The sequence below is a fragment of the Pelophylax lessonae genome (assembly GCF_965119305.1).
Source record: "Pelophylax lessonae genome assembly, chromosome: 2".
Lineage (NCBI taxonomy): Eukaryota > Metazoa > Chordata > Amphibia > Anura > Ranidae > Pelophylax > Pelophylax lessonae.
Window position 1 is genome coordinate 696,466,834 of NC_138769.1, and position 27,234 is coordinate 696,494,067.

Below are 27,234 nucleotides of genomic sequence, written 5' to 3' on the forward strand. Positions count from 1 at the left end.
CTGCATAATACACATAGCGCTGGACACAAGACTACATAATACACAGAGCGCTGGGCACAGGGCTACATAATACACAGAGCACTGGGCACAGGACTGCATAATACACAGAGCACTGGGCACAGGACTACATAATACACAGAGCGCTGGGTACAGGACTACATAATACACAGAGCGCTGGGCACAGGACTGCATAATACACAGAGCACTGGGTACAGGACTGCATAATACACATAGCGCTGGACACAAGACTACATAATACACAGAGCGCTGGGTACAGGACTACATAATACACAGAGCACTGGTCACAGGACTGCATAATACACAGAGCACTGGGTACAGGACTGCATAATACACAGTGCGCTGGGTACAGGTCTACATAATATACATGAGGGTGTTAGGCATAGAGTACAGGGTTCAGAGGTTTGCTTTGCACAGAGGACACTCAGTCTCAGCCAGCATGGGATGCCCTGTCTACATTAATCCGATCCTGAATCTGGGGACAAAACCGGGGACAGACTTGGACCGGGACAGTGTCCTCAATCCAGGGACTGTCCCCAGGAACCGGGGACGTCTGGTCACCCTAATTTAGCACTATTTATTCACAGAGCATGATTATGGATTTATCATTTTTTGGGGGATTTTTCAATTGTGGGAAATTTCAAGGGGTATGAATACTTTTTCAAGGCACTGTAGCAATGGTTATACATCAGGGAACCTAGCAGTGCTTTTGTTTTTCTCATTTATATCTAAAATGAACTGATGATGACAGGTTCTCTTTAACCACTTGCCGACTGCCTAACGCCGATCTACGTCGGCAGTCAGCCCCTCACAGGCAAAGTGACGTAGGGCTACGTCACTAGCTTGTGAGGGTCTAGGGAGCGAGCGCGCGCCCCCGGAGGCACGCTCCCGCTCCCGCGTGGTCACGGACCCCCCCGCGCGTGTGACCGGCGGACCCGATGTCCGCCGGTCACTCGGCGATCGGCGGGGGAGAGGGAGAATGTCAGGCAGCTTGTGTAAACAAGCCACCTGTCATTCTCCTTGCTGTTAGGATACTGATCACACGGAACTAGTATGTAGATCCGTTGATCAGTGTCCATACAGCTCAAGCCCCAGCCAATCACAGTAGAAAGCACGCCCCTAGGGATACACACAGCCCCTCCCTCCCAAATAAAGTTAACCCCTTCACAACCAGTGTTTTTTTACAGTAACAGTGCATATATATAGCACTGATTACTGTAGAAATGTCACTGGTAACCCCAAAAGTGTCACAAATGTCAGTCAAGGGTCCGATCTGTCCGCCCCAATGTCGCAGTACCGCAAAAAAAATCGCAGATCGCCGCCATTACACGTTAAAAAAAAAAACAACAAAAATGACAGAAATCTTTCCCTTTGTTAGTAAACGCGATAACTTTTGTGCAAACCAATCAAAATACGCTTTTTGCGATTTTTTTTTACCAAACATAGGTAGCATAAAACAAATTGGCCGAAAAAGTAAAAAAATTTTGATTTTTAAATTTTTTTTTTTGGGGAATTTCATATAAAAAAATGTGAAAAATATTGCTATTTTTGCAAAATTGACGCTCTTTTTTTGTTTATAGCGCGTGATCAAAAAATCGCACAGGTGATCAAATACCACCAAAAGAAAGCTCTGTTTGTGGGAAAAAAAGGACGCCAAATTCGTTTAGGTACAGCGTCGCACGACCGCGCAATTGTCTGTTAAAGTCACGCAGTGCCGAATCGCAAAATACCCCCTGGTCGGAATGGGGGTAAAATCTTCCGGGGCTTAAGTGGTTAAGGGCTTTGACAAAACTAGACCCATTCATTCATATTTGACAGGTGGCTTTTCCCTTCTCAAAGATGGCCGGATCTGTACAGGTCACGTGCTCACCGGGATCATATGCAGGAAGAGGGCGGTGACAGGAAAGCGGGCTCGCTCGCCTATTGGCCAGAGCGCTCCTTCCCACTTCCATCATGGCGGCGCCGGAGTCAGGGAGTGGGCGGGGCACGCTTTGTTTTTGGTAGCCTAATCAGAGGGATTCTGGAAGTTTCTGGCCGGGATCGGGTGTGTTGAGTGAGGGGAGAGGGAGCTGGCACACCCCGGGAGGAGGCACACAGGGCTGGGGAGCAGACATGTTCGGCTGCCTGGTGGCTGGCAGGCTGGTAAGTGACAGCTGTGTGTGTAATGTGTCCTCTTAAGGGCAGGGGGAGGGGTGCTGCAAAACAATACAATGCAAGTCCTGGGGGAGGACAATGACAGTCTCCATGGTTTCCAACCTGAGATCAGGTGCTGTGCATGCACTATTGTCACCTGCACCGCGCCAAACCGCCTGCGACTGCGCAAACGCGCGCTTTAACCACCTAAGGACCGGGCCCATTTCTGACACTTGGTGTTTAATAGATAAAATCAGTATTTTTTGTTAGAAATTATTTAGAACCCCCCCCCAAACATTATATAAATTTTTTAGCAGAGACTCTAGAGAATAAAATGGAGATCGTTGCAATACTTTGTTACACCGTATTTGTGCGGCGGTCTCATAAACGCAATTTTTTGGGAAAAAATACTCTTTTTTGCATTAGAAAATAAAAAAATAGTAAAGTTAGGCCAATATTTGTCTATAACGTGAAAGATAATATTACGCCGAGTAAATAGGCACCCAATATGTCATGCTTCAAATTTGCGCACGCTCGTGGACAAGCATTGGCACTTAAAAATCTCCATAGGCGACACTTTAAAAATTTCCACAGGTTTCCAGTTTAGAGATACAGAGGAGATCTAGGGATAGAATTATTGCTCTTGCTCTAACGATCGCGGCCATACCTCACATGTGTGGTTTTAACACCGTTTACATATGTGGGCGGGGCTTGCGTATGCGTTCGCTTCTGCACGCAAGCTTGGAGAGAAGAGACATTTTAAACATTTTTTTTATATTTTTTTTCTTATTTATTTTACCTTTTTATTTTTACACTGTCCCTTTTAAAAAACATTGTTTGATCACTTTTGTAATGTAAACATCCCTTGTAATAGAAATAAGCAGGACAGGACCTCTTTAATGTGAGATCTGGGGTCCAAAAGACCTCAAATCTACAGTTAAAAGCTAAAAAAAATATAAGTCCATTTTTTTTTCTGCAAGAAAAAAGATGGGCCCTTTAAGGCCGTTGGGAGGAAGCGACGTATGACGTCACTCCGGTCCTCCAAGGCCATAGAGTGGAGTGGAGAAAAGGATAAGAGTGGGTGGAGCAAGAAAAAAAAGTGGCCTTCATCCAAAAATTTTAAATAGAAAAGAAAAAACCCCCAAAAGGGAGGGACTTTATTGGCCTACCGTTTTCAAAGAAGTAGAATTAATTAGTAAAAAAATACATAATATTTATTAAATAATATTTAAAATCATAAAAGAGCGTGTATGAAAATATGACATGGTGGCTATGTTCTATGTTGTAGCCACCATGTTTGATGCATGTTCGTTTTGATTTTAATTATTATTTAATAAATATTATGTATCTTCTTATCCTATTCTCCACTCCACTCTATGGCCTCGGAGGACTGGAGTGACGTCATACGTCGCTTCCTCCCAACTGCCTTAAAGCGGAGTTCCACCCAAAAGTGGAACTTCCGCTTTAGGGAGTCCTGACCCCCCGACATGCCACATTTGGCATGTCATTTTTTGGGGGGGGGGAGCGGGTACCTAGTTTTGACAGGTACCCGCTCCCACTTCCGCTCGGAGCGCCGCGGCGCCCTGAGCGGAAGTTCTTCTCTCCCCCTCCCTCCCTGCAATCTTCTGGGACACGTCAGAGGTCCCAGAAGATTGCCGGCCAATCACGGCGCGCAGCGCGACTCGCGCATGCGCAGTGGGTACCCGGCTGTGAAGCCGCAAACTGTAACAGCCGGGTGCCCACAGCAGTGATGCCGGCGCTGAGGGAGAGGATCGAGGCTTCCGGCGGCCGCATCGCTGGACCGTTGGACAGGTGAGTAAATGGCTGGAACTCCGCTTTAACCACTTAAGCCCCAGCCCTATTTCGGACACTTTTTGTTTACAAGTTAAAATCAGTATTTTTTCCTAGAAAACTACTTAGAACCCCCAAACATTATATATTTTTTTTGTTAGCAAAGACTCTGGAGAATAAAATGTCGGTCATTGCAATATTTTTGTCACGCGGTATTTGCGCAGCGGTCTTTAAAACGCCATTTTTTTTTGGAAACATTTTTAAAAATCACATTTCACTGCATTTAAAAAATTAATAAACAGTAAAGTTAGCCCATTTTTTTTGTATATTGTGAAAGATGATGTCACGCCGAGTAAATAGATACCCAACATGTTACGGTTTAAAATTGCGCACACCCATGGGATGGCGACAAACTACGGTCAATAGAGATCTCAATAGGCGACGTTTTAAATTTTTTTAACGGTTACCAGTTTAGTGTTAGAGTGTAGCTCTTTTTTTTTTCATTATTGCCGACGCTCTGGCGATCGCGGCAATACCTCACATGTGTGGTTTGAACAGCGATTTTATTTGCGGCTCGACTTCCGTATACGTTTTTTTTTTTTCGTGCGCGAGCTAACGGTGACGGGGGCGGCTAAAATTATTTTTTTTTTCCCTATTTATTTTTTTTTTTTTTTTTTTAACTTTATCACAGGTTTTTAAAAAAAAAAAAAAAAAAACTGATCACTTTTATTGCTGTCACAAGCAATGTAAACATCCCTTGTGACAGCAATATGCAGTGACAGGTACTCTTTATGGAGGGATCGAGGGTCTAAAAGACCCCAAACCCCTCCACTACACTTCCATGTATGCAAAACGCCGAAAATGGCGTTTTTGCATACAGACGTTTTTAAATCTGCCGCCTTTTGCAGCACAGTAACCCGGAAGGGACGTCATGGACGCCGCCTCCAGGTTACGTCATCGGAGACCCGATCTAAGCCGTTTCCGGCATTCATCGGGACTCCATCCAGGCGGCGGACGCGCCGGCTGGGTGCTCGGGTCTCCCGGTGGGACAGGAGCCCCTGAGCAAAGTCACGGAAGGCGGTGGGAGGGGACGTCCCCTCCCGCTCACCCGGGTAACGATCGAGTGGCTCCCGAGCCGCATCGGTTGTTACTGACGGAAAGCCGACCGTCGGTTGTAAACCACGGTACCGGGATGGTGTCTCTAGCTAGGGGCATCACCCGGGTATACCCCCGCAAAGTCTGCCGACGTAGATCTAAGTCACTTTGCGGTAAGTGGTTAAAGGGCCCATTTTTTTTTTTTTCCTTGCATAAGAAAAAAAAAAACTTTTATTATTTTTTTGTTTTTAAGTGTAGATGTGAGGTCTTATTGACCCAGATCTCACATTAAAGAGGACCTGTCCTGCTCATTTCTATTACAAGGGATGTTTACATTCCTTGTAATAGGAATAAAGTGATCAAAAAATGTTTTTTAAAAGGGACGGTGTAAAAATAAAAAGATAAAATAAGAAAAAAAAATATAAAAAAAAAATTTAAAGCGTCCCGTCTCTCCGAGCTTGCATGCAGAAGCGAACGCATACGCAAATCCCGCCCACATATGTAAACGGTATTCAAACCACACATGTGAGGTATCGTCGCAATCGTTAGAGCGAGAGCAATCATTTGAGCCCTGGAGCTCCTCTGTAACTCTAAACTGGAAACCTGTAGAAATTTTTAAAGGGTTGCTTATGGATTTTTAAGTATTTTTTACTAATTAATTCTACTTCTTTGAAAACAGTGGGCCAGTAAAGTCCCTCCATATTGGAGGTTTTTCCTTTTTCTATAGAGGTGAGTGAGGGCCATCTTGTCCCTCACTCGACTTCCTGCCCAGGACTTTATCGGACTGAATAGTTTTCCCCGCTACCGACGGTTCCAGTAAAGGCCCGTACACACGTAGCGATTGTCGGCCGTAAATATTCAGCCGCCGAACGATCGGCCGATTGTCGGCTTGTTAGTATGATGCTTCCGACAACCGACTGCGACTTTTCGGCTGAACAGAATCTGCTGTGCAGGCATTAAAATTTTTGTTGGCCGTCACCAGAACGGCCTATTGTTCCTCAGTCAGTACAGATTTCGGCCGACAGACAGCAGATGAGCAAGACTGGGCATGCTCAGAAAAGAAAAAACACACGGAAAGTAAACCAGCACATGACATCACTTCTGCAGTCGGCTGTTGTTGGCCGACAAAATTTGTGTGCAGTCTTTAACACTTTTCAACCGACAGGACAGAACCGGACAAAAGACGGCCGATCGTTCGGCCGACAATCAGTACGTGTGTACGGGGCTTTAGCGGGGAAAATGACCAGGAAGCGGCGGGAGGGGGGGACGGCACCTCTCCCGCCGCCCATAAATGTGATCCCGCAGTGAATCCGCCGCTAGAACCACTTTTATGCTAAAGCAGTCCGCCCGCCGTTTAAAACAAAAATACCAAGGTTATGGTAGCTATCTGCTGCCGTAAATATAAAATAATATTTTGGGAGAACAGCTTATTTTATTTTCGGCAAGCGCTATAGCTGGCTCCATTCATTGTGGCTATTTTCCTCTCTATCTGCTGCCGTAACCCCGGTATTTAACGTCAAAGTACCAGCGTAAAACTGCTGTGCGCGGTCCGTAAGTGGTTAATGGCCGCAAAACCGCCCTGCTGCCGGACTCCATCACATTTTCTATGGACTCTGAAGAATGACCTTAATGCAAAGCATTTGACAGACGGTGAAGAGGCGTTGTATGCACCTTGAACCCTGTGCTGGCGCGACACAACTGCGCACGCAGCGCTTATAGAGTGACCCTGTTCACTTGACACGGGGGTATTATTTCTGCTGCGGCTGCCCACAAAGCATCGGAGCCGTGGCATTTCTACACCCCCCCCCCCCAACTTCCTCTTCTAGAGGGGGTAGCTGTTTGGGGGGGCGGTAAAATCCAGCAGTAGAGCTGCTCTTCTGCACTCTCCCAAAACTGCACTATCCCTTGGGGTGTAGAAATGCCACGGCTCCGATCCTTTGTGGGCAGACGAAAACCTCCTGTGTGAATGAGCCCTAAAACTCCACCAAAGGGCTCTTTCACACGGTCCGCCTCCGTAGGCGGATCCGTGCTGCTCAGCGGGGATCGATCCGCCGATCCCTGCTGAGCCGGCGGATGACAGCTCCGTCTCCGCTTGCAGTGCGGAGAGGGAGGTGTCACAGCCCCCGCTGCTCTCTATGGGGGATCGGATGAGAGCGGACCGCCTGTCCGCTCTCATCCGATCCCAGATTTCACAGACATCCGGATCGGATACGGATGGCAGCGGGTGTCACGGAGGTGTCTCCACTGACATCCGCTGCCCCATAGAGCTGCATGGAGGATCCGATCAGATCCGCCTAAAAAAACTGACAGGCGGATCTGATCGGATCGCCCGTGTGAAAGAGCCCTAAGGCTGAATGAAAGCTGCTGCGGCTGGGGGGGGCGATGAAAACGTTTAGGCTGCATTCACATGTCAGCGTATAATCGCGGGCAGAACCGCCGCGGTTCCGCCCGCGATTCGGAGATTTATTGCAAATCGCGGGACGCCTAGCGTTGCCCGTTGATTTGCAATAGCCCCCCAAACGCCGAGCGATGTTGTCGCGATTTACGCCCGCCGAATCGCGGCAACATCACGCAAACAAAATCGCGGGACGCAATACGCTCCAAAGAAGCTCTTGTACTTATACGCTGACATGTGAATGCAGCCTTAGGACTCTTTCAGACAGGTGGGAATGCTTACTGCCCTCTGAGAAGTGTTCTATGGTGGATCGCTTTTCAGAGAGCAATATTGCAGTGGCTAGCCCGTTCTGCCCCCCTTTTTTTTTTTTTTTTTTTTTAACCATTTCAAGATCAAGCCTATTTCTCACACTTGTTGTTTACAAGTTAAAATCAGTATTCTTTTTTTTGCTTGGAAATTACTTGGAACCCCAAATATATATATATATATATATATATATATATATATATATATATATATAATTTATTTTTTGTTTTCCAGAGACCCTAGAGAATAAAATGGCGGTCATTGCAATATATTATGTCACACGGTATTTGTGCAGCGGTGTTTCAAACGCAATTTTTTGTGAAAAAATACATTTCACTGAATTCTAAAAAAAAACACAGTAAAGTTAGCCAAATTTTTTTGTATATTGTGAAAGCTGTTACGCCGAGTAAATAGATATCTAACATGTCGTGCTTTGAAATTGCGCGCACTGGTGGAATGGCGATAAACTACGGTACATGAAAAATCTCCATAGGCAACGCTTTAAAAATTTTACCGGTTATCAGTTTAGAGTTACAGAGAAGGTCTGGTGCTAGAATTATTGCTCTCGCTCTAACGATCGTGGCGATACCTCGTGATTTGAACACTCTATACATTTGTGGGTGCAACTTACGTATGCGTTTTTATTTTTTTTAATTATTTTTACACTGTCCTTTTAAAAAAAAAAAAAAAATCAGATCACTTTTATTGCTGTCACAAGGAATGTAAACATAAACATCTCTTGTGACAGTTAGCCCCCATTCACACTGGGGCGACGCTACTTCGCACCGCGACCTCCGAGGTCGCGGTGCGAGCAGCGCGCCGCTACCTCGGAGCGGCCGCCACGGACTTCGTAACATTGAAGTCTATGGCGGTCGCCTCCTGGTCGCCCCAAAGAAGCTCCGGACCCTTTTTCTGAGTCGGAGCGACTTGTGTCGCTCCTATCAGAACGGGTCCGCAGCTTCCCTATGGGAGGCGACCTGCGGCGACCTGTGAGGCGACCAGGTCGCCTCACAGGTCGCCCCAGTGTGAACGGGGGCTAATAGGTAGTAACCTCTTTATGGAAGGATCTGAGGTCTAAAAAAAACCCCAAACCCCTCCTCTGCACTTCAAAATATTTATTTAAAACGCCAAAATTGGATATTTTGGATATTTGGCTATTTTAAAATTGGCGCCGTTGGCTGCCGGGTAAACTGGAAGTGACATCACTTCCGGATTACTGCATCGGAGACCCAATCAAAGCCGGTGTTCTAAAATTTAGTCGGACCCATGAAAATTCCGGACCTCGTCACTTCCGGTGACGCAACGTCATAACCCAGCTGGTGCGAGCCCCGGTGCGCATGCGCACAAGGCATTTTCAAGGTCCGATGAAATTCTAAGACTTCCATTGAAGTAAAGGGTGGCGGCCACTTTTCTGGAGACCAGAGCTGACAGGAAAACGCATGATAGAACGGTCTTGTGGGGACACATTGAGGGAGACAATTAGACCTCTAACGCGCATGTGAATAATACGATGAAATTACGAATAAGACCCGGAAGTGGAGTTGGTGGACCGCACATACCCGGTGCCTCAGCCCCGCCTCCTCTCAGTCAGTTGTTCGCTAAGTCTTAAAATTCCATCGGACCTGGAAAATGCCTTGTGCGCATGCGCACCGAGGCTCGCACCAGCTGGTGGTTACGTAGCGTCACCGGAAGTGACGAGGGTCCGGAATTTTCACGGGTCCAATGAAATTTTAGAACACTGGTTCCGGCTTTGTTTGGGTTTCCGACCAGCCAGCGGACGTGCCAGCTGGTTGCTCGGGTCTCCTGGTGGAATGGGAGACCTGGGCGGGGCGGCAGAAGGTGGCGGAAGGGGGCGGGGCGGCAGAAGGTGGCGGAAGGGGGCGGAAGAGGGTGGCGGGGGGGCGGCAGAAGGTGGCGGGAGTGGGGCGGCAGAAGTTGGCGGGAGACCTGGGCGGGGCGGCAGAAGGTGGCGGGGGGGGGGTCGGCAGAAGGTGGCGGGAGGCAGGGGACGTCCCCTCCTGCTGCTTGTGATAACGGCCGAGTGGCTGCTGAGCCGCATCGGTTGTTATCACATGAAAGCCGGCCACCTGCTCCAAAAAACGTTACCGGGGTGACTCCTGAACTGCAGCATTGCATTGCAGGACTGTGCTACAACTGTGAGCCATGTTGTTTGGCTCGCTGCTGCAGTGTGGCCCCTTTTTAGCTCAGTGGGCCAGATTGACAGGCGGCGCCCTCGAAATATTGTGCTTTAACTGTGCGATCTGTGTCCAATTCAACAAAACAGTTGCATCGGGCATATACCGAGTGAGACATAAATGGCACGGCCGAGTGATGAGCGACAGATAGTGACGTTTTGATCGACCCAATTTGATTGGTTGTGGCAGAAAAAAAAACAATCATACTGGTGAGATTAAGGCTAGTACACGCTATAATAAAATCGGGCGAACTATTTCATCCAAAGAATTTTCGTATAGTGTGTACAGAACTTTCTACAGCCGATTCTGAATTTTCGTCCGAAAATTCTCGAAGGGACAAACTCCAAAATGTTTCTCGTAAGGAAAAAACTAACGTTTTTCGTTTAATGTGTACGGTTTTCGTACGATTTTTGTACAAGAAAAATCAGAAAAGAAAGACTGCGCATGATCAGAAACAATAAACAGCAAAAAAAAAGTCCCTGTCTTACGAGAATTTTTGTACGAATTTTCGTTCATCGGTTCCAATTTGCTGTGAAACAACGAGGAAAATCAGACGATCGTTGGCCCGATTTTACTTATAGTGTGTACCCCACTTTGGATTCATGTTCACATTGGTTTGATTTGACATGTGGCAATGTCAACAACACTGTGACAATGGCATTGTGTGAGTTGTCCGAATGCGATGCAAATTCAGCCATACAATCTGTATGGCTGAATTCGTATTGCACAGACATCGCATGTGATTGATTTGTACAGCAGTGTGGTGCGAATCGCATGCAATGTCCTCCTTCGCACCAAAGCTGTATGTTTCTTGTACACTATACACACAGTGATGCAGGTTCACCAAAGGAGGGGCAAAACTGCATCTTCAACCGGCGACCACCTATAGTTTGCAGATGACAGGTTCTCTTTAACCATTTTTATTTTCTGTCCTCAGGTGCAGACAGATGCCCAGCAAATAGCAGAGGATAAGTTTGTCTTTAACCTGCCCGACTATGAAAGCATCAACCACGTGGTGGTGTTCATGCTGGGGACCATCCCGTTCCCGGAGAGGATGGGCGGCTCCGTCTACATCTCATATCCTGATCATAGCGGAATGCCTGTATGGCAGCTGCTTGGCTTTATTACCAATGAAAAGCCCAGTGCCATCTTCAAAATTTCTGGCTTAAAATCTGGTAAGAGAAACATTCGTTGCAATTTTTATCTCACACGATTTTTGTGCAGCGGTTTTTCAAACGCCATTTTTTTTTAAGAAAATTAAAATACACTTTAATGAAAAAAACAAACCAAAACACAATAGTTACTCCAATTTTTTTGTATAATGTGAAAGATGATTACGCCGAGTAAGTAGATACCTAAAAACATGTCATGCTTTAAAATTGCGCACGTACGTGGAATGGCCACAAACAGTACTTAAAAACCTCCATAGGCGACACTTTAACCACTCTGCAACCGCTCACAGTAATACTACTGCGGCAGAGTGGTTCGTTATCGTCCAGTCACGTAGTATTAACGTGACTGGACACTCCCCCTTCTGGGCGGCGCTTGCGCGCCGCCGGAGGCTCGCTCCCGCTGTTTTCATTCACAGCGGGAGTCGGGCCAGGGGAGGAGCAGCGGCGATCGCCGCTGCTCTTACCCGATCGTCGGGGATCGAGTCTTGAGATCCGCCCGCTGTGTGTAAACACAGCGGGCGGATCTCCATAGTGACAGGGAGTGACAGATCGGACTGTTCAGCATAGCTGGACATCCGATCTGTCCATGAATCACTCAGTCACCTCCCCCCCTACACGTCAGTAAGCACCAGGCATACATTAACCCCTCCCTCTCCAATAAAATTAACCCCTTCCCTGCCAGTGTCATTTTTACAGTAACAGTGCATATTTATAGCACTGATTACTGCAGTAATGTCACTGGTACCCCCAAAAGTGTCAAAAATGTCAGTCAGGGGTCCGGTCTGTCCGCCGCAATGTCGCAGTCCCGCAAAAAAAATCGCAGATCGCCGCCATTACGCGTTAAAAAAAAAACACCAAAAATGACAGAAATCTTTCCCTTTGTTAGTAAACGCAATAACTTTTGCGCAAACCAATCAAAATACGCTTATTGCGATTTTTTTTTTTACCAAACATATGTAGCATAAAACAAATTGGCCAAAAATTTTTAAAAAAATTGGTTTTTACATCTTTTTTGGGGGGAATTTCATATAAAAAAATGTTAAAAATATTGTTATTTTTTCAAAATAAACGCTCTTTTTTTGTTTATAGCGCAAAAAGTAAAAATCGCACAGGTGATCAAATACCACCAAAAGAAAGCTCTGTTTGTGGGAAAAAAAGGACGTAAATTTCGTTTGGGTACGGCGTCGCACGACCGCGCAATTGTCAGTTGAAGTCGCACAGCGCCGAATCGCAAAAAGTGGCCTGGACGGAAGACAGCAAAATCCTCTGGTTGTAAAGTGGTTAAAAATGTTTATGGGATACCTGTTTAGAGTTATAGAGGGGGTCTTGTGCTAGAATTGGTCTCACTCGATTGCGGCAATACCTCAAATGTGTGGTGCAAACACTGTTTACATATGTGGGGTGTTCCCTACTGCACGTGGGGATGGGAGTGCTTACTATTTTTTTTTTTTTTTTCATAAATTTTTTTTCATTTTTACACTGTTCATTGGCAGACACAGCTCCTGATCTTCTTAACCATTGCGTTATACTGCCCCCTACAGGAGTAGGACACTAGGCAGAAAAAAGTCTGGGCAGTCCCAGTGGGTATACTCCCTCTCTCTGCTCTAGGTACTCAGTTTTGTTACAAGCAGTGTCAAGAATTTCAACTCCACAGAGGGGTGGGTGCTGTGTCCGTCAATGAACATCAGAGAAATGGATTTTACAGTAAGTCAAAAACCCTGTTTTCTCTTTCGTTCATTGACGGACACAGCTCCTGATCTTCTTAAGATTTTTTTTGCCTAATCCAGAGTAAGGACCTAGTTCCTTGCTGGGATCTCTGTTCCTGGCAAATTTTTTTCTTTTTAGATAGATTTTTTTTTTTTTCTCCTGTTTTTTTCCTGTGAGATTTACAATCAACTGCCGGACTGGGCGAAGGGCTGGATAATCTAGATCCAGTGGTCATCCCAGTCTGGCCAGCGAGGGTGCGCAGACCTCCACGCTGGGTTGGCTGCGACATAGCCCCACCGGACGGGGGCTGGCCTGCGAGTTAAACATCTCGCGAGGTTGCATACAACCGGGTCTCGGCCCAAGTTGCAGCGTTCCTGGCTGGGAGGGTTTTGGGGTGGACGTGGGCCCCTCCATGGGACGGTCGGACCCCGGGTTCCCCTCCTTCCCATCAGGCACCCCCTCATTTGTCCCCCCTCCTTTTTATGCTGGGGCTGTGTCGGTGGTCTGGTCCACCTCCTGGGGTGGGGGCAGGCCGCTATGCTGGCGATGGGGGGGGTGCGCCGCTGGCGACCGGACAATCGGCTGTGCGGGGCTATACCTGGTGGGGGCTCCTGCCAGGGCCCTCAGTCCTGCCTGGGCCTGTCCTTGAGGCCTAGGGATCCCTCCTGGGTTCCTGGGAACCTCATGGTGCCGCCATTTTGTTTTAGCCTTGTGCTGCAATGCACAGCGGCCATGTTTGTGTAGTCCGGCGCCCATTTTGCAGTGGTTTGCCATAGAAAACATTGGCGGCCATGTCTGTGGAGCCTTCTGAGCGGCGTTTTCGGCGATGGGAGCCCCTCATCCCTTGGTGGTGACTCCTGGATCCTTTCATTTCCTGTCCGCCGCTCATGCAGTGCAGATTCTCCTGGTGGCTGTGGTGCCTGGTTTCTGTGGGGTGGTGAATCATGTTGGGTCCTCTCCCTCTCTGCTCAGGATTGATTGGTGCTCTGTGACTGGCTACCGGGTGGTGCTGCCAGAGCGGTGGGGGTTGTCCCTTAGCAGTGTTTTACACTTTTTTTGTGGGATCCCCCTGGTGACTCATGGAGTCTTTGGAGCGCATCTCCCCACCAGATCTCTCTCTGAGGCTGCGGGCACCTTCAACCACCCATGGCTTTTGGGCGACGGGCTGGAAAAAAGCACCGATCCGCCTTCCCCCTGCCTCCTCTGTCTCATTAGATCCTGAATCTGATTCGCCTGCCGCAGACGTGGGTCATTCTGCTGGGTTTGTAACTATGCGCCCTGAATCCTCAGATAGTGAGGGAGATTCCTCCACTAATGCAACCGCGCACGAAAAGGTGCTGGTGGACGCACTGATTGTATATGAGACCTTAAAGATGGAGGACACAGCTGCAACGGAGGCACAGGTTCCCTTTGGCACTCACAAGCCATCCAGAGCAGCAAAGGTTTTCCCTTTCCCCTCCTATTTTGACAGAATTATAACTAAAGAGTGGGGGCGACCAAGCGTCCCCTTGGGGTCCCTAAGTGATTTGCTAGGCGATACCCCTATGAGGAGTCCCTTCTTAAGAAGAGGACTGACCGGTGGATCCTCCGGTTTCCAGATTAAACAAGGCAACCATGATTACGGCTGAAGAGTCCCCGGCCTTTAAGGATCCGGCTGACAGGAAGGCCGAGGCTGTGGCCCGCAATATGTACACCCTGGCTGGTTCGGCGCTGAGGCCTGGAGGGGGTGTAGCTCCCCCCTGCCTTTGCTGAGCTGGTGGACCAGCTGGTCCAGGGGCTGCCGTTTAATTGGGATGCCTCTTTGGATGCGGCTCCCCTAGTGGCTTGGCTCTCTGTTTCGGCACTGGTCCTTCAGCGTGTCTTTTGGCTTAAATGCTGGTCTGCGGACCAGATTTCCAAAAAGGCCTTGACTGATCTTCCCTTTCAAGGAGATCGCCTGTTTGGTGCTACCCTGGATGACATCATTAAAGGTCTCACAGGGGGGAAGAGCACCTTTCTTCTGCAATCTACTAAGGGCAAGGACCCACGTCGTAGACGTGGGCCCTCCTCCTTGGCTCATAAGAAGTTTTTTTGTCCCTCAGGGTCGACTGACAAGGGATCGAAGCCCTTCGAGGCCTCCTCTGGAGGATCCAAGCGAACTTGGTCTGGCAAGTCAAGAGCAGACTTCTCCAGACCTGCTGACAAGGCCCCTTCAGCATGAAGGTGCGCCTTCACCCGTATATGGGGTGGGGGGACGTCTTCGCTGGTTCCCGTACCCTTGGACTTTCTTGGTACAAGAAAAGTGGGTCCGCAAGGTCATATGGTCTGGCTATAAGATCGAGCTTCGTTCTTACCCTCCGGTAAAGTTCTTCCTTCCAACCTGCAACTGTCCCTGGTCCGCTTACATGCTCTTTTTGGGGCGGTGCAAGACCTTTTACTTCAAAGGGTGATTGTCCCGGTTCCAACTTCGGAACGTTTTCAGGGATTTTACTTAAGCCTGTTTACAGTCCTCAGGAAGGTAGGCAAGGTGTGTCCAATTCTGGACCTCAAGGAGCTGAGCTGCTTTGTGTGGGTGCAGAAGTTCAGAATGGAGTACATTCGCAGGGTGGTGGCTTCCCTGCATCAGGGGGATTTCCTTGCCTCCATGGACATCAAGGTCGCTTACCTTCACATTCCAATATGTGTCGGTCAGCAGCGACAAGGTTACCCTAGAGACATCCTTTATGTGTTTGATTTGGAATGGTCGATTTATCCAGAGGTGTTTCGTCAGTTGTGTCTCCGGTGGGGCACCCCAGAGGTGGATCTGTTGGCGTCTCGGCTCAACCGAAAGGTGCAGAGGTTCATGGCACAGTCATGGGATCCTCTGGCAGACACCACAGTCGTGCTGGTGGCCCCGTGGGGTCAGTATCGTCTGATTTATGCCTTCCCTCCCCTCAAGCTTCTGCCAAGACTTCTACACAGGATCAAGGCAGAAGGGATTCCGGTCATCTTAGTGGCCCTGGCCCGTACTCGCCAGGCCTGCTACGCCAATCTGGTGCAGCTGGTCGCCGACGTTCCTTGGAAGCTTCCTCTCAGGTAGGATCTGCTGTCCCAAGGGCCAATCTTCCATCCTGCTTTACAGTCACTGGCTTTGACGACTTGGCTGTTGAAAGCGAGGTGCTGATGGATTAGGGTTTGTGTGAATCGGCGATTTCCAACGCTGTTAAAAGCTAGGAAATCTACTCCTAGGAAGATCTACTATGGTATGTGGAAGATGTACATTGCGTGGTGTGAGTCTCTTGGGGTTCATCCTCACTCCTTCTTGGTGGCTCAGATCTTGACCTTCTTTCAATGGGGGGTTGAACAGAAACTGGCCTTGAGTACCATCAATGGCCAGGTGTCGGCTTTGGCGGTCATCTTCCAACGATCCTTGGCCACACACTCCCTGGTCCTTTCTTCAGGGTGTCCCACATTTGGTTCCTCCAGTGCTGCCTTGAGACCTCAATTTGGTGCTTTCAGTCCTCCATCTGAGAATCTTCAGGAGATTCCCTTGGTTACGCTGTCTCAGAAGGTGGCTTTTTTGGTAGCTATCACCACAGGGTGTCAGAACTGGTGCCGTTATACTGTCGTTCACCTTACTTGGTGAGTCACAGAGATAAGGTGGTTCTTCGCCCCTGTCCTTCGTTCCTTCCAAAGGTTGTCTCTGATTTTGTTTTGAATGAAGACATTGTGTTGCCTTCTCTGTGTCCCAGGCCAAAACATCCTAAGGAAATTGCCTTGTGGTTAGGGCAATTAGGGTGTACCTGGCAGCTACGGAGTCTTTTAGGAAGTCAGACTCACTATTTTGTGCTTACGGTTGGGCCTCGGAAAGGGTTGTCCGCTTCCTCTGCGACCATTTCCAGATTGTTTAGACAGATGGTGATTCAGGCCTATACCATCAGGGGTCAGGTTCCTCCTTTCCCTGTCAAGGCGCACGCTACTCAGGCCTTCCGTCATCTGGCCTCGGTGATCCATATTTGCAAGGCGGCCACCTGGTCGTCGGTGCACACTTATACAAGTAAAGTAAAGTGGATGTGTTGGCATCTGCGGATGCTTCTTTTGGCCGCAAGGGTTTGCAGGCTGCTGCTTAGAGGACCTGGTCCTCTTTGAGGGTGTACTGTTTTTTTTTCAGGTCGGCTCCAGTTTTGGTTGAGCTCCTGTTGCCTGGTTGTTTACTGTTTAGCCTTGGGATTTTTTTTGCTGTTCCCACCCCTCATTTTTAACACTGCTTTGGGACGTCCCAATAGTTAAGAAGATCAGGAGCTGTGTCCGTCAATGAACGAAAGCGAAAATGGGGTTTTTGACTTACCGTAAAATCCATTTCTCTGATGTTCATTGACGGACACAGCACTCACCCCTCTGAGGAGTTGTAATACTTCTGACACTGCTTGTTACAAAACTCAGTACCTATAGCAGGGGGAGTATACCCCCTGGTACTACCCATAGGCATAGCCAGACTTTTTGTCTGCCTGGTGTCCTACTCCTGTAGGGGGCAGTATAACCCAATGGTTAAGAAGATCAGGAGCTGTGTCCATGAACATCAGATAAATGGATTTTACGGTAAGTCAAAAATCCCATTTTCTTTTATTCTTTTTTAAAAACTACATGTTTTGAGGCGCTAGCTATATGTTAATAATAAACCACTGCCTTCAATTTTAAGCTAATGCCCAAAAAATATTTAAATGCTACATGTATTGAGGCGCTACCTATGTGTGTACATTGGGGGCATCTTTATTTTATTCCTCCTCTTTTCGGGTCCCTCTTCTGTGATCCTGGCCCCTCCCTCCTGTTCAGTTCCCCTCACAGCAAGCAGCTTGCTATGGGGGCACCCAAGTCGGGCCGAGTCACAGCTCCCTTTGTCCATTCAGACAAGGAGCCCTAACCCGGCCCGCCCCCTCTCTCTCCTGATTGGCTCGCTGACTTTGACAGATGTGGGGCTCAGGTAAGTATTAGGGGGGCCAAGGGGGCTGCTGCACACAGAGGCTTTTTTATCTTAATGCATAGAATGCATTAAGATTAAAAAACCTTCTGACTTTTCAACTCCTTTACAGCAAAAGGTCAAAAAAAGTATAATTTTTTTATCTTTTGCTTTAAGGAAAAAAAAAAAACATGTTTACATGGCCTGAGAACCATAAATGACTTCATGACGTCACACCAGTCCTCCAAGGGCGTAGAGATGAGCAGTGGCCATCTTGCCATCGTTGATCTCTATGAGAAATGTTTGCTGACGCCAGATGGTTCCTGGGCTCGCTGATCGGTAATGTAAGCCCACAGCCACGTCCACTCACTTTATGCAGAGAAGACATGGACAGAGCCCGCTCTGCTCTATGGGCTGCCTGGAGTAAATGGACTCCACTATCTGTATACACCTGACTGCCCTCCGATCTGCTTCACCTTTTTTTTTTTTAGTGGAACAGATCTGACTCGCAGGTAGCGGGTTGTAAAAGGACACATGTCCCTTTACACCTACCGGTCTATAGGAATGCATGGACCTTTTTGAAAGGGGCCTAAGGTGTTGCTGCCCTTGCCACCATTGAAGAGATTTCCCTTCAGTTTCTTTCCCGGTGACCTCCTACCAATAGTAGAGAAAGGAGGAATCTAGTTGATGTGGGCACAGGGGGGCAGTAAAAAGCCAATGAGATTTTGACCCTTTCCTACTCTATCCAAATCAGTAACTAAAACTCTTACCTAGAGTTGGGCTTTACCATCTGTGTGTTTTTCATTGTAGGGGAGGGCAGCCAGCACCCATTTGGAGCCATGAATTTGCCCCAGACCCCTTCGGTGGCGCAGATAGGAATCTCGGTTGAACTGCTTGAGCAGCTGGCGCAGCAAACTCCAGTAGCCAATGCGGCTGTGTCAAATGTGGACTCGTTTACTCAGGTCAGTATGAGACTAAAGACTAAACTATGGGAAGATGTTCTGATGAATATTTTGGTCATTGTATATAGTCCCCTTCAGTGCAGTAAAAATGAAATGGTACCATCGAAAAATGTCCACCTATACACATATAGAGTTTCAACTACAGTCAGGTCCATAAATATTGTGACATCAAAACAATTCTAATCTTTTTGGCTCTATACACCACCACAATTGATTTGAAATGAAACAAACAAGATGTGCTTTAACTGCAGACTTTCAGCTTTAATTTGAGGGTATTTACATCCAAATCAGGTGAACGGTGTAGGAATTACAACAGCTTGTATATGTGCCTCCCACTTTTTAAGGGACCAAAAGTAATGGGACAGATTAACAATCATAAATCAAACTTTCACTTTTTAATACTTGGTTGCAAATCCTTTGCAGTCAATTACAGCCTGAAGTCTGGAACGCATAGACATCACCAGACGCTGGGTTTCATCCCTGGTGATGCTCTGCCAGGCCTCTACTGCAAATTTCTTCAGTTCCTGCTTGTTCTTGGGGCATTTTCCCTTCAGTTTTGTCTTCAGCAAGTGAAATGCATGCTCAATCGGATTCAGGTCAGGTGATTGACTTGGCCATTGAATAACATTCCACTTCTTTCCCTTAAAAAAAACTCTTTGGTTGCTTTCGCAGTATGCTTCGAGTGATTGTCCATCTGCACTGTGAAGCGCCGTCCAATGAGTTCTGAAGCATTTGGCTGAATATAAGCAGATAATATTGCCCGAAACACTTCAGAGTTCATCCTGCTGCTTTTGTCAGCAGTCACATCATCAATAAATACAAGAGAACCAGTTCCATTGGCAGCCATACATGCCCACGCCATGACAGTACCACCACCATGCTTCACTGATGAGGTGGTATGCTTTGGATCATGAGCAGCTCCTTTCCTTCTCCATACTCTTCTCTTCCCATCACTCTGGTACAAGTTGATCTTGGTGTCATCTGTCCATAGGATGTTGTTCCAGAACTGTTAAGGCTTTTTTAGATGTTGTTTGGCAAACTCTAATCTGGCCTTCCTGTTTGAGGCTCACCAATGGTTTACATCTTGTGGTGAACCCTCTGTATTCACTCTGGTGAAGTCTTCTCTTGATTGTTGACTTTGACACACATACACCTACCTCCTGGAGAGTGTTCTTCATCTGGCCAACTGTTGTGAAGGGTGTTTTCTTCACCAGGGAAAGAATTCTTGGGTCATCCACCACAGTTGTTTTCCGTGGTCTTCCGGGTCTTTTTGTGTTGCTGAGCACACCGGTCTTTCTTTTTAAGGATGTTCCAAACAGTTGATTTGGCCACGCCTAATGTTTTTTCTATTTCTCTGATGGGTTTTTGTTTTTTCAGCCTAATGATGGCTTGCTTCACTGATAGTGACAGCTCTTTGGATCTCCTATTGAGAATTGACAGCAACAGATTCCAAATGCAAATGGCACACATGAAATGAATACTGGACCTTTTATCTGCTTCTTGTAAATGGGATAATGAGGGAATAACACACACCTGGCCATGGAACAGCTGAGCAGCCAATTGTCCCATTACTTTTGGTCCCTTAAAAAGTGGGAGGCACATATACAAACTGTTGTAATTCCTACACCCTTCACCTGATTTGGATGTAAATACCCTCAAATTAAAGCTGAAAGTCTGCAGTTAAAGCACATCTTGTTTGTTTCATTTTCAAATCCATTGTGTATAGAGAAAAAAAAGATTAGAATTGTGTCGATGTCCCAATATTTATGGACCTGACTGTAGTTTACCATCAATCACTTTAACCACTTAAAGACCAAGCCTATTTCTGACATTTGTTGCTTACAAGTTAAAATCAGTATTTTTTGCTGGAAAATGACTTACAACCCCCAAATGTTATATATATTTTGCAGAGACTCTGGAGAATAAGTGCGGGTGTTGCAGTATTTTATATCGCACTGTATTTGTGCAGCGGTCTTTCAAACTCTATTTTTTGGGAAAAAATTGACTTCACTGAATTTAAAAAAAAAAAAAACTAAACAGTAAAGTTAGCCCAATTTTTTTGTATATTGTGAAAGGTGATGTTACGCTGAGTAAATGGATACCTAACATGTTACGCTTTAAAATTGCACGCACTCGTAGAATGACGACAAACTACGGTATTTTAAAATCTCCATACGCGACGCTTAACAAAAGGTTAACAGTTACCAGTTTAGAGTTACAGAGGAGGTCTTTGCTAGAATTATTGCTCTAACGATCGCGGTGATATCTCACGTGTGGGATTTGAACGCTGTTTACATTTGCGGGCACGACTTATGTATGCGTTTTCTTTACTGCACATGGATTGGGGCACTTTAAAAAATGTATTTTTTATTTTTAAACTGTCCCTTTTTTAAAAAAATCTGATCACTTTTATTTCTGTCACAAGGAATGTAAATATCCCTTGTGACCCTAATATGCAGTGACAGGTACACTTTATGGAGGGATCTGCGGTCTAAAAGACACCAAACTCCTCCTCTACACTTCAAAGTATTCTAAACGCCAAAATCAGGTTTTTAAATATTTTTGGATTTTTTTAATCAGAGCCGTTGGCTTCCAAATAAACCAGAAATGACGTTGTGACGTTGCTTCTGGGTTACTACATTGGAGACCCGATCAAAGCGGGAAGTGGTTAAGCCTAGCACATATTGTGACAAAATCGGACGGACGATCATCTGATTTTCCACACAGGTGCGTATCTTGATGTAACCGAGAATGGTATTCACTTTTACGAATATTTTCAACCGACAACAGCAAATGTCACTACGTTCTAGAGCTGCACGATTAATCGTTAAAAGATAGCGATCTCGATTTGACCCCTCCCACACACAATCTTATTCCAGCATTTCTACGATTCAGAAAACAAAACAAGAGAGCGCACAGTCCTCGGTCCTAGTGTAATACTGTTTATATTAGGGATCGACCGATAAAGTTTTTTCATTGCCGAGACTGATACTGATATTTTGGTCATCGCATATCGGTATCAGCCGATATTTTCGTACATTTAAAAAAAAAAATGTTTTTATTTTTTTATTTTTTCACTTGACAGGTACTCTTGCGGAGGGATCTGGGGGATTAAAATCGCCTTCTTATATTAGTATATTAAACCCAGTGCAATACTTTTAAAACCTTGTTTGGTTGTTCTGGCTGCCCACTAGAGGGCACTCTACCACTGCTTAGAATGCAAAGGTCTAGAATAGAGGCTTTCTATTTTATTTTCTGGAGTATGATGATGACTACAAAATTAAAAATTTTTTAAATATATTTTTTTTTTTTTTTTTTATTAGTCGGGATATTATGAAATATAAGTTTATGGTGTGTTCTTTGAATACAGTGCCAGAAGTGCACCCAAAAGCATTTTTTTTAAAATAGAATCCCCCGTTCCATCACATATCCCAAAAATAAAATCTTCATCGTCAGGTCAGTGGTTGGAGCTATGCAGATCTTTCCTTTATGCCCAGATATACATCCAGAACTGCTTGGTGTATAGTGAAAATATAGCCTAATTTTTTAAATTTTTTTATTTCAGGTACTTATATAGCGCTGTCAATTTACGCAGCGCTTTACATATACATTGCACATTCACATCAGTCCCTGCCCTCAAGGAGCTCACAATCTAAGGTCCCTAACTCACATACATACACAGTAGGGCCAATTCTTTTTTTTTATATAGGATCCAATTAACCTACCAGCATGTCTTTGGAGTGGGGGAGGAAACCGGAGTACCCGGAGGAAACCCACGCAGGCACAGGGAGAACATGCAAACTCCAGGCAGGTAGGGTCGTGGTTGGGATTCGAACCAGCAACCCTCTTGCTGCTAGGTGAAAGTGCTAACCACTACACCACTGTGCCGCCCAGCCTAATAAATTTATATACATTCATTCCAAAAAGCATGCCGTTTCCAGCTTTTTGGCCATCATCAGTGCAGTGTAAGGAAACCTCCTATAAAGTCCTTTCTAACCCTAACCTTTATAATTTGTCAGTATCCCATGCCCCACTTCATAGGGGCCATTGGGGCAGATTTACTACAAGTGGAGCAGTCAGAACCTGGTGCAGCTGCATAATAACCAATCAGCTTCCAAATTTAGCTTGTTCAGTTAAGCTTTAACAATGAGCCCCCATTCACATCGGTGCGATTTTGACAGGTCAAATCGCAGCTTATTGCTGGCAATAGGAGAGTCCCAATCGGTGCGACACCAACTTTGGGGCACCGCACTGATTTCCAAAAGTAGTTCCTGCACTGCTTTTGGTGACTCAAGCCCCGTACACACGATCAGATTATCAAACGATCTGGCGTCCGTTTTTTGTGGCATGCTAGTCTGATGTGGAAAGTGAAGAGGTTTTTTCTATACGAATTTTCCCATACGACAGAATTCTACTTAAGAAGTCATGTCCGATCTACAAGCCCCTTTTGAAGCAATGCCTGCCGGCGTTGTCCACCTCAACTGCCTCCAATTGGCTTAAGGACTTTCCAGGCGATGACACCTTACCCAACATGATCAAAGGTCTCAAAACCACCCTAGCTCTCACACCTAACTCAATGTGGAAAGAGACCCAACTAAAGATCTTCCACTGTGCGCATATCCCTTTTCTATCGGATAAAACTATCCCGGATGCTCACAAATGTCCTCTATGTGCAGCAGAAAGGCCCTCACTACACCACAAGTTTTGGTCCTGTCCCGGTATAACCATCTTCTGGGATCAAATCCTTTCATTCATAAAGGACGTGACCAAGATCAACCTACCCAAGGACCCTTTGCTACTCTTGTTCGGCTGTTGGGACAAACGACTCCAAAAATGGTCTAGCACACCTGCGAAGCCACCCCGAATGTGGATCCTTTCTTGTCTACTAATCGCCAGGAGGACTATCCTAAGCAACTGGATTTCCACGTCTCCTCCATCACTCACTCGGGTTAGATCAGAGCTCTCCACACTTCTCACCATAGACGGCACCAATACGGACTTCTCAGCCCCCTCCTCACGGGAATCATTCTCAGAGAAATGGGACAGATGCGTCACGTATACTTTCCCTCGAACTGACCCCACTATGGCTCATTATAGGTTCAACTTTCGAGTCTCGCCCAAGTCACCACCCCTGATCTCACGTTCACCTTCCAGCCTCTTGAACCACTGAGGCGTTCCCCCCCCCTCTTTCCCTTTTTCCCACCCCTCACCCTCCTCGCCCGCAGCTACTATCTGCTGAGGGAACCTTTTTGCTTAAAGTATAAGTATATTTTTGCTACAAATGTTGTCATATTTCATGTGTTGTATGGAAAAATTTTAAATAAAAAAAAAAAAAGTGATGTCATGTGTTGGATTGCTTTGTAGGTGTTCTTTCGTCTCTGAGCATGTAGTCTTGCTCATAAGATTTTTTTTCCGTCGAAATCTGTACTAATGAGACGAAAATCGGACGTTGTATTACGGATGACAAAAAATGATATAGCCTGCACATCAGGATTTTGTCAGCCGAAAAGTCGGAGTCGGCTTTTCGAAAGCACCATACTAACAATCCGAAAATCAGCAGATCGGTCGTCGGACGAAAATTCCCTACAGATTTTCTTATCGTGTGTACGGACCTTTAGGAAGTGACTTCAATAGACATCTGTGCATGAACCTGCACAGATGCCTTTCATGTCGCTCCCAAAGTTGGACTGAAATGCGACTTTGACATCATTTTGAAATCAAATTCAAAGCTGCGTTTAGTGTGAACGAGGGCTTAAACCTAGAAGCTGATTGGTTACAATGCACAGCTGCACTAGATTCTGTGTGCATCAGTTTTAGTAAATCTTCCCCATTGTATTCATACTTAAAACTGTAGTGGACTGCATGGCAATGATACTTGGTTGATTTCAGGTACTTGCACTGATTGCATTAAAAAATACATGATATTAAGTATTCATGAATACAGAGCTGCCTACATTTGTGTCTTCTATCTGTCTGGAATTCAGCCTTAATGCCCCCACCAACAGCTCCTACTCCCACCCCTTCACTCTGATCAGGCACAGGAGGAAGGAATGGAAGCCCTGTGTAAGCTGGGGGTTGCTCTAGTTAGAGCTTACACAGGACTGAGGACTTTTCCTGCCCCGTACGAAAGCAGTGGGCCAGTCAAGGTGCACTTGTGCTGTCACATGAGAGAAATGGAGGGTTACTCATGTGCCCTTTCAGACTCAAAAAGCTACTCTGTATTTTCTTTGCTTAACAGAATGACAGAGGAGGCAATGAAAGGTATGTTCTGCTGGGGAGGTGGCATCTTACAGTATGGGCAACATTCTGGTTTGCTTTAAAGTGGTTGTAAACCCTCACATATACCCAGTGAAGTGACTGGCCTCAGGTGATACACAGTGATTAAATAAATCCTCCTACATAGGTTGTACCTGTTTATTCGTAGCCCTCTCTTCTCTACATTCAAAGTGCACAGTTTACACCGCATTTTTGAGATCCAGAAGACAGGGGACGGGGATCTGATGTCACACACTGCGCAGCATAGAGCAGGGAGCTGAGTGTAATCTGAGACACGAGTGGAGGGAATGGACACAGGCCCCCTACACTGTCTCATAGGGAAACGTACTCACCTGCTGTGTGTTGGTGGGGGCGGGGGGGGGTTGTCTCCTGAGATTCTGTGGTGTTGGCATAACCAGTCAGAAGTGACTCATGAAGATGGCAGAAGGGGCCCACCATCTCGCTTTCTGGAAATTTGAGCGAAGACCATGCTTGGATGGGCAGGAGCGGCCTTGAGCCCCCCCCCCCCCCCCCCCCCGGGGTGGGGTCTTTCTCTATCCTTTTCCTTTCTTCTTTCTCTCATCAATTTCAAACTTTAGATCTCTTAATATTACTCCCCTATCCTTAGTCTTTCTTTCTCTTTCCTTTCTGCTTTTCCTTCTTGGGTGACTATAGCCAGCAGCAAGCACAAAGAGACCACTACTGTTCAAGGGTCACAATTTTGGGATAATGTTTCTCCCTTTTATTGGTCTGAAAGGACGTATTGCAGTCTATTATATTATTGTTTTTTTACCTCTCTTGTCGTGCTTTCTGGGCCTTGGATAGCTTTTTTGGGCAGCTGAAGCGATTCACCATGTCCAGGGACACACTGTTTTCTAACGTTTTTTACTGATAACTATATCTGATAACTAGATATAGGCTTCTCGCCTCGGCATTTGTTTACTGCCTTAGGAGTTAATTTTTTATACATTATAGCAACAGGAGATAATACAATTAGCATGGATAACAATTAACTGGTGGGGAGGGTTGGTCTTGTCCCCATCCGGACACAGATAGTTCCCAATGGGGGTGTTCGGATGTTCCAGGGGCATCACCGACGTCTCCAGCGCTACAGAATCCTCTATGCTTTGTGTGTCCCGCTCTGCTATGTCTCTTTTATATTGTTACCATTGACGATGTTGAGGTAGACGCCAATGTAATATGCACTATGCTGGCAGAAAATGGAAAATGTTCTTTCTGTATCGTTCATTGACGGACGCAGTCCTCTGATGCATATCAGTAGATGTATTACCCTACTGATGGGCGTATTACCCTACTGATGGGCGTATTACCCTACTGATGGGCGTATTACCCTACTGATGGGCGTATTACCCTACCGATGGGCGTATTACCCTACCGATGGGCGTATTACCCTACCGATGGGCGTATTACCCTACCGATGGGCGTATTACCCTACCGATGGGCGTATTACCCTACCGATGGGCGTATTACCCTACCGATGGGCGTATTACCCTACCGATGGGCGTATTACCCTACTGATGGGCGTATTACCCTACCGATGGGCGTATTACCCTACCGATAGGCGTATTACCCTACCGATAGGCGTATTCCCCTACCGATAGGCGTATTACCCTACTGATAGGCATCAGAGGACTGCGTCCGTCAATTAATCTAAGAGAAAAGGATTTTACGGTAAGTCAAAAATCCAGTTGTTTAAATGGTTGTATTTTGCTTGTAATTCTTCAATAAAAACATGGTAAAAGAAGATGGCAGAAGGAGGAGAGAACATTTCAGAGGTTTACATCCACTTTAAGGGCGGGTGACCTCTTACAGCCTGTTCACTCTCCATGGAATTCATTTTTTTTACATTTCTGTTTTCTCCTTCCAGTTCACTCAGAAAATGTTGGACAACTTCTATAATTTTGCCACATCATTTGCCATATCCCAGGCGCAGATGACGCCTAACCCTTCAGAAGTCTTTATACCAGCCAATGTGGTCCTCAAATGGTAAGGAAAACCTGGAAAGCATTGATTTTTATGTACCGTATTTTCCCTCGTATAAGATGACTGGGCGTATAAGATGACCCCCCCCCCTAATTTTCAAGTTAAAACATAGGTTTTGGGCTATACTCGCCGTATAAGACTACCCCCCTTCCGAAGCAATGCAACACCATTGAAAAACATCAGATTTCTCATAGATCTCCAAGGTACCCCAAGTACTGTAATACATGTAATCTCTCATAATATCTCCAAGGTACCCTAAGTATTACCAGTAGATGTAATCTCAAGA

At 46.3% G+C, this 27,234-nt stretch overlaps 1 protein-coding gene across 1 annotated transcript in view; it reads left to right on the forward strand.

Moving 5' to 3' along the window:
• Positions 1 to 1,996: 1,996 nt before the first annotated feature.
• Positions 1,997 to 27,234, forward strand: part of HIKESHI (heat shock protein nuclear import factor hikeshi) — a 31,001-nt gene continuing 5,763 nt past the window's right edge. Inside the window, exons 1-4 of the mRNA XM_082247825.1 lie at positions 1,997 to 2,160; positions 10,871 to 11,108; positions 18,538 to 18,689; positions 26,833 to 26,951. Of these exons, the coding sequence (XP_082103951.1) occupies positions 2,131 to 2,160; positions 10,871 to 11,108; positions 18,538 to 18,689; positions 26,833 to 26,951 (539 nt within the window). The 5' untranslated portion in view covers positions 1,997 to 2,130. The remainder of the gene's footprint in view (positions 2,161 to 10,870; positions 11,109 to 18,537; positions 18,690 to 26,832; positions 26,952 to 27,234) is intronic.